Here is an 8,392-nt window from a genome sequence, read left to right as displayed (position 1 = left end):
GAATGATTCAAGCATGTGAACCTGGGAAAGATCCAGTACTGGAGACGAATCAGCTACTGTTCAGAATGAGAGTTTGAGGTGGATCGAAGTGTTGTCAGAGTTGCAATAAGAAAATAAAATTGTACCTATACCCTACCTGACAATATCAAGGTCGAGGACACCCAACTCTGATTTGAAATAAAAACAAAAAAGAACATTTTACAGCAAATTGAGTTTACTGCAGTCCAACTGAACCTGCACAAGAAACAATTAATCTATGGCACACTGTAAAAATGATCCCACTGACCGGTTTGCGCAATGAAAGAACTAAGTGAGCTCCACAACCGACACATAAGAAGATCACAATGTTGCGCTTCCCTCACTTTATAATTTTTTTTATTCTATGGCTAGTGCTCAGAAAAAAACGCACGATCGGACAGATTACGTAACGTTGCATTTCTTGTTCATTCATATAAAAAGTGTTTCAGTGCATAGAGGTACGTGGATGGTATCACACAAAGAAGGAAATGTGTAAATTGGCCTTTCGTTTCCTAATTCCAACAAGTACAATATTATGAAGTAAACATCTTAATGACCCAAAAGCATTAAAGTACGAAGCCTGCACTTATCTGTAATAATCATTTTTAGGTCTTCCCATTAAGGAGAGTAGGTGCAAAGTTAGCAAGGTTACATAAGCAGCCTCAGAGTGCAATTATCTCAGTGATCCGGACAGCTGTTGAAATGTGTTCTGGCGGAAACTCCAGCTCTAGGCACTCGGCTGCTCTTTTTTGTAGTTCGAGTGAGGTCTTTCTGAAACCCAGCGGTCAACTGGTGCAGTTAAAAAAATATCCAAACTGCTGATGAAGTCATGGCTCCCAAAGTGGCATCCTGAATCCCTGGAACAGAGCTGGACCCCTGGTCCCAGTCTGCTTCGCTAAAGTAGTCTCTGAAATGACATTAGCCGCTCCATTACAGCTCAAGGATCACATGACTTTGTAATGGCAGCTTGATCCATGGAAGAATACTCAGCAAGTTAGAAAGGCTATCCTTGGCTATGGCAAATCCCCACTTGTTAGGGAAAGGAAGATACAGCAGCAGAAGGGATTCAGGGTTCGAGGCACAGGTGATATTTCCAAGCCTCCGTTCAGGGTCGACACCTAAGACAGAACAGATCAGGACAACTTCTGGAAACAGAAACTACAAAAGAGCCAAAGGACATTTTTAATACAATAATGGCATTGTCAGTTCTATGGACAAAAGTGCACCTAATTGGGGAGGATAATTTGGATGAATTTAGAATATATCCAGTTAAAAGATGGACAGATGGAATACTACCTCCTCCTCCTCCATAGTTCCTGCAAGGCGGCATCCAGCAGTCCTCCACTTGGCATTATTACCCTGAAAACGACCTATCCCAAAGGGCAGTTGAGGGGGGGGAAAAAGGGTTAGCATGAGAGTGTGGCTACACCAAAACGGGTCTTTGGAGTAAAACAGATGGATGCCACACATTATATCATAGCAAGCTTGCTAGAAGAACGAGTTACTTACCTTCGGTAACGACTTTTCTGGTGGATACATTAGCTACCTGTGGATTCCTCACCTGATGAATACTCCCATGGCGCCAGCATTTGACGGAAATCTTCTTACTAGTCTCTGCACGTCGACGAGGACGTCACTTTAGCCCACGCGACGCCGTCTGACGTCATACAGGCAATAAGAAGTCCTCGCCGACGTGCCGATGACAGTACCAACATTTTTTACGTGCATGAGAATAATAATAATAACCCAATGCAATGAAAGAGCAAAGCAACATCTCTTAATATTGTAAATCACACAACATTGCAATAAAATAGCTATAGATTTAATATAACTTTTTTTTTTTTTTTTTTTTTAAACAAATAAATATATTTATACATACGAACCATGTATATACCCAATATATATATAGATTTATATATAAATATACACATATATACAAATATCATACATGCAAAATGTATTGCAACTTTGAATACCAAAAGGAGCACACTCAAGGATTGCTTGGAGAGACCAAAAAGGCAACGGGGAGGCGGGTGGGACCGTGAGGAATCCACAGGTAGCTAATGTATCCACCAGAAAAGTCGTTACCGAAGGTAAGTAACTCGTTCTTCTGATGGATACAACTACCTGTGGATTCCTCACCTGATGAATAGAGTCCCAAAGCAGTACCACGCCCGGCGGTGGGTGCCTAAATGGTCAAACCAAGAAATCCTGCAGCACTGACCGTGCAAAATGACCGTCCCTTCTGACCTCAGAGTCCAAACAGTAATGTTTCACAAAAGTGTGAAGGGACGACCAAGTTGCGGCCTTGCAGATGTCAACCACAGGAACACCCCTGGCCAAGGCCGAAGAGGCCGACTTAGCTCTGGTGGAGTGAGCTCTAATGCCCTCAGGCGGATCCTTCTTTGCCAAAGAGTAACAGATTTTAATGCAAAGAACAACCCACCTGGAGAGTGTTCTCTTGTGGACTGCCTTTCCTCTCCTCTTGCCCACGTATCCGACAAACAGCTGATCCTCCAGCCTGATATCCTTCATTCTGTCGATATAGAAGCTCAACGCCCTTTTTGGGTCCAGGCGATGTAGTCTTTCTTCCTCCTTTGAAGGATGAGGCGGAGGATAAAACGTGGACAAAGTGATTGTCTGAGCCAAATGGAAGGGTGAAACAACCTTCGGAAGGAAAGCAGCCTTGGTCCTCAACACCACCTTATCCCCATAAAACGTTATATAAGGGGGTTTAACCGATAAGGCCTGCAACTCACTCACTCTCCTTGCAGATGTTATAGCTACCAGGAATACTGTTTTAATAACCAAATACCTTAAGGGGCAAGAATGCATAGGCTCAAAAGGGGACCCCATAAGGAAAGTCAGGACCAAGGACAAATCCCATTGAGGCATAACGAATGGTTTTGGAGGATATTGATTCAGAAGACCTTTCAAGAATCTGAGAACAATAGGGGATTTAAATAACGATGGTTGGTCTGGAAGACAAATGAAGGCTGACAAGGCCGACAAATAACCCTTAATGGTAGCTACTGCACAACCTTTCTGCGCTAGAGACAGTGCAAAAGACAAAACATGTGACAGATGAGCATGTAAGGGATCAATCTGTCTCTCTCCACACCACATAACAAATTTAGACCACCTATTAGCGTAGATAGATTTAGTGGAGTGTCGCCTGGCCGCTAAGATAACATCCACTACATCAGGCGGGAGAGAGAAGGAACTCAGGTTGCCCCGTTCAATCTCCAAGCATGTAGGTGCAGACTCTGGAGGTTGGGGTGTAAAACCTGCCCCTGCGACTGCGAGAGGAGGTCTGCCCTGAGAGGGAGACGGAGCGGAGGGCACAGTGAGAGTTGGAGAAGGTCGGAGTACCATACCCTCCTTGGCCAATCCGGAGCTATTAAGATGACTTGGGCCCGGTCTTGGCGAATTTTCCTCAACACTCGAGGAATCAAGGGTATGGGGGGAAACGCGTAAAGCAACTGGTCGCACCAGGTTATCTGAAACGCGTCTCCCAACGCTCCCTGCATCGGATACTGGAGGCTGCAGAATAACGGGCAATGCGCGTTCTCCCGAGTGGCAAACAGATCTATCCGAGGAAACCCCCACATCTGGAAGATTAAACAGACTTGATCTGGATGGAGACGCCACTCGTGGTCTGCCGAGAATTGGCGACTGAGACTGTCCGCACGTACATTCAAGACCCCGGCCAGATGATTTGCCACCAAGCAAATCTGATGGTCCTTTGCCCAGGACCATAGCCGAAGAGCTTCTCTGCAGAGAAGGTACGACCCTACTCCTCCCTGTTTGTTTATGTACCACATCGTGGTAGTATTGTCCGTCAGGACCTGTACCGACTGACCACGAAGGGATGGGAGGAAGGCCTTGAGAGCCAAACGTACAGCCCGTAACTCCAACAGATTGATATGAAACACCTGTTCCTCTGGAGACCAAAGCCCTTTGATCTCCAGATCCCCCAGATGAGCTCCCCATCCTAGGGTGGAGGCATCCGTTATTACCGTGGCCACTGGTGGCGACTGCGCGAACGGCTTCCCCTGTGAAAGATTGTTGCCCGCAATCCACCACTTCAATTCCACAGCAGCATCTCTGGAGATCTTGACAGTACCTTCTAAATCTCCCTTGTGTTGAGACCACTGCCTTCGGAGGCACCACTGAAGAGCCCTCATGTGCCAGCGAGCATGCGTGACCAACAGAATGCAGGAGGCGAACAGACCGAGCAGACGAAGGACCTTGAGGACTGGAACTACCGCTCCATTTCGAAACATTGGAACCAATTCCTGAATATCTTGAATCCGCTGAGGCGGAGGAAAGGCTCGACTCAATGTTGTATCCAGTACTGCCCCTATGAACAGGAGGCGCTGAGAGGGCTCCAGGTGAGATTTGGGCACGTTCACCGAAAAGCCCAGGTCGAACAACAACTGGGTTGTTGACTGCAGATGATGCGACACAAGCTCCGGGGACTTGGCTTTGATCAACCAGTCGTCCAAGTAAGGGAATACTGCTATCCCCCTCCTTCTGAGCTCCGCCGCAACCACTGACATCACCTTTGTGAAGACTCGAGGTGCTGAAGTAAGACCAAACGGGAGGACCGCAAACTGATAATGCTGCGACCCTACCACAAACCGGAGATACTTCCTGTGCGACTTGAGTATCGGGATATGAAAGTAAGCATCCTGCAAGTCGACAGACACCATCCAATCTTCCTTGTTCAACGCCAAAAGCACCTGTGCTAGGGTCAGCATCTTGAACTTTTCCTGTTTGAGGAACCAATTCAAGATCCTCAGATCCAGGATTGGTCTCAACTGACCATCCTTTTTGGGAATCAGGAAGTATCTTGAGTAACAACCTCGACCCTTTTCCTGCTCTGGGACCAACTCTACCGCGCCCTTTGAAAGGAGGACTTGAACCTCCTGTTCTAGCAACAGGAGGTGTTCTTCTGAACAATAAGATGGGCGGGGCGGGGTGAGGGGCGGGAACTCCCGAAAGGGAAGGGCGTAGCCTTTTCCCACAATGCCGAGAACCCAAGTGTCCGTTGTGATAGACTTCCACTTGTGGAGAAAACGCTGTAATCTTCCCCCTACAGGAGAGGAGTGAGTGGGAGACGGTGGAAGCCTAAGGCTGCTTCCCCTGCTGCACCCCTCCAGAGGACGAGGAAGAGGCAGAGTGCTGTTGAGAGGCTCCTCTGGTACGGACCCCACCCCTCCCCCTCCCTCTAAATGACCTATAGGGGAGGGAAGAGGCGGGTTGCTGGAACCTCCCCCGAAAGGAAGAGGAATAAGAGCCACGCCCAAATCCCCGAAACCTCCTGAAAACTCTAGAAGAGGCAGAGGAAGAAGGAGCTTGCAGTCCTAACGATTTGGCTGTGGCTCTGCTCTCCTTAAATCGTTCCAAGGCTGAATCTGCCTTGGCTCCAAACAGTCTGTCCCCATCAAACGGGAGGTCCAGCAGGGTCGACTGCACATCCGCAGAGAACCCTGAGTTTCGGAGCCAGGCCTGTCTTCTTGCCACCACAGCCGTGCCCATCGCCCTGGCCACCGAGTCGGTCGTGTCCAGCCCAGACTGGATAATCTGGGTCGCGGCAGCCTGGGCGTCCGAGACCACATCCAAAAGACCCTGGGGAAGCTCCGTGAATGAAGACGAAATATCATCCATCAGCGCATGGATGTACCTCCCCAGAATGCACGTGGCGTTGGTGGCCTTCAACGCCAAACTGCATGACGAAAATATTTTCTTGGACTGCGCATCCAGTTTCTTGGAGTCTCTGTCTCCAGGCACCGTCGGGAAGGAACCAGGCGCTGACTTTGAGGAACAGGAGGCTTGCACCACCAAGCTCTCCGGCGTAGGGTGTCTAGAGAGAAAGCCAGGGTCAGATGGTGCAGCTCGATACCTCCTGGCCACAGCCCTATGAACGGCCGAGGAAGACACCGGCTTCTTCCACACCTCCAACACCGGATCCAGCAAAGCCTCATTAAATGGCAAGAGAGGCTCAGCTGCAGCAGAGGCCGGATGCAATACCTCTGTCAGCAAATTCTGCTTTGCCTCTGCCACCGGCAAAGGCAGGTCCAAAAAGCTCGCTGCCTTCCTCACCACAGCATGAAAGGAAGCAGCCTCCTCCGTATATTCCCCTGGAGATGAAAGGTCCCACTCAGGGGAAGTGTCCAGCCCACTGGCTGTATCCAGACCATGCAGTCCGTCTCCAGAGTCCTCAATCTCTCCCTCCTCTAGGACTCGCTGGTACTCTTGCTCTTCTAAAAGACGGAGAGCACGCCTCCTCGAATGAAGTCTCTCCTCGATACGCGGAGTCGACATGGCCTCCGCCGACGTCGAAGAACGGCGCCGATCTCCAGAAGCATCTGACGCCGCGTCCGGCGCCACAGGCAGCTTCGGCGCCGAGGCAGGAGCCGATGGACCAACCGGAGTCACAGGGCAAAATCCTGACTTCGACGGAGGGGCAACCTCCGGGGCCGAAACATCCGAAGCCACCGGAGCGGCCACCGACGCCGGCACCGGCGCCGAGCCCACATTCCCAAAAGGGAGAAAGGGCATAAAGGGTGCCGGCCGAAGAGGCGCAGGATCACCCAACGAAAAGGCCAAGGGCCCCGAAGGACCAGCCGGAGCAGCTCCTGGAGCCATCTGCTGAAAGATGGTATACATCGCATTAAGAAACGCGGTACTATCGGCTCCAGGAGTGGGAAAAGCCGGATACTGGGGTGCCTGGATCGAGGGCGACCCCGACGCCGGCCTCGACGTCTGCGACGCCGGAGAAAACACAAGAGGCTGCACCACCTCAATCACTGACGCCTGACCAGGTGAAGTCGGTGACGCCGGAGAGGGCAACGGCGTCGATGGATGCGGCGTGACCGTGGGGCTGACCTCCCAAGTCCTCCGACGCCGAGCCGAAGGTGACCTCGAACGAGACTCCTTGCTGGAGTGGCGTCGTGAGTCTCTACGGCGCCGGGAGTCTCGATGACGCCGGTGAGACCTTGGCGAAGAAGACTTCTTATGATGTTTCTCCTTCTTCTTTGACTTTGCCATGAATAACTTGGCCTCGCGCTCTTTGAGGGCCTTCGGATTCATGTGTTGACATGAATCGCAAGTCGAGACGTCGTGGTCGGAGCTCAAACACCATAGACAGTCGGAGTGAGGATCTGTAACTGACATCTTGCCCCCACACTCTCGACAGGGCTTGAAACCCGACTTCCTCTGAGACATTGTTACCGCAGAGAAGACTACGCAGCAGACAATACACTGTAACCACGAAGGTAACAGTAACTCCCTCGAAGATAACCGTTTCGAATGCACGGAAAAAAGGGAACTGTCATCGGCACGTCGGCGAGGACTTCTTATTGCCTGTATGACGTCAGACGGCGTCGCGTGGGCTAAAGTGACGTCCTCGTCGACGTGCAGAGACTAGTAAGAAGATTTCCGTCAAATGCTGGCGCCATGGGAGTATTCATCAGGTGAGGAATCCACAGGTAGTTGTATCCATCAGAAATGGGGTTTCTGGTTGGTTTTGTTATGCACCTAAGCCTGGCAGAAATCACCACTCTGGTCAGGGTAAGTTACACACCAAAAATAACCTGTGCTCACCCCTGGTAGCTTGGCACACAGCAGTCAGGCTTAATATCAGAGGTCATGTGTAAACACACACCAGTGACACAATTAATACACCACAAAAGAGACTCCACATAGCATTATATAAAAATACCTTTCTATACTGTATACATCATAAGGTAAAAAAAACATATCCATAAGTACTATGCATAGCAACATCACTGAAGTGGTACTCATTATTCTGGGTAATGCATTAACCAAACAGGGACATAAATCACAACCTCAGTGAATACTACACGCATGAAAATGCAGTAGTAAGACACAAGACATATTGCCTGTCACAAGAAATGCGTGGAAATTATGAACAAACACCTGAGTCACCACTTTAGGGGAGTACCATGTCTCTGTCTAGAAGCAACACCCCTAATTCCTAGGGATCTTTAGAGTAACCCCCTAACCATGTAGGGTAGAATCATCTACATTTGTAGATACAGCACACTTGTGCTACTATTTCAGGAATGCCATAATTATGAATCCCCTGTGAGCAGAGTGCACCAATGCACAATAGGCCAGAGGATTTCCTGCATGCTTATTACACAAATTATGTTAACTTTGATTTGGTTACAGCTCACTTCCTGAGGGTGGACGGGCCTCCACTGAGGGCCTACGTGGCAGGCACTGCACAAGCCATCCTAAAGTCCAGGTGGGTGGCCTGTAATAATTCCTGCTGGGCCCATACGATTCACTCCCTGGGCGCTGGGTCTCCTGCGCATCTACTAGGAGGAATACAGCAAGTTCT

General features: G+C 49.6%; 1 protein-coding gene across 4 annotated transcripts in view; it reads right to left on the bottom strand.

Moving 5' to 3' along the window:
- Positions 1-200: 200 nt before the first annotated feature.
- Positions 201-8,392, bottom strand: part of ZDHHC18 (zinc finger DHHC-type palmitoyltransferase 18) — a 93,099-nt gene continuing 84,907 nt past the window's right edge. Inside the window, exons 10-11 of one of the 4 annotated variants that reach the window (XR_011201465.1) lie at positions 1,315-1,388; positions 202-1,136 (exon numbers count right to left, since the gene is read on the bottom strand). Coding sequence is in view for 2 of the 4 variants with exons in the window: in XM_069224054.1 (XP_069080155.1) it covers positions 1,032-1,136 (105 nt within the window). In the remaining 2 variants the exon portion in view is untranslated. Of the gene's footprint in view, positions 1,137-1,314; positions 1,389-8,392 lie in introns of all 4 variants that reach the window. The other 3 variants (XM_069224055.1, XR_011201464.1, XM_069224054.1) reach the window with 3 other exon arrangements.

Source organism: Pleurodeles waltl, chromosome 3_1, assembly GCF_031143425.1.
Source record: "Pleurodeles waltl isolate 20211129_DDA chromosome 3_1, aPleWal1.hap1.20221129, whole genome shotgun sequence".
Lineage (NCBI taxonomy): Eukaryota > Metazoa > Chordata > Amphibia > Caudata > Salamandridae > Pleurodeles > Pleurodeles waltl.
This window is presented reverse-complemented; position numbering and strand designations above follow the sequence as displayed.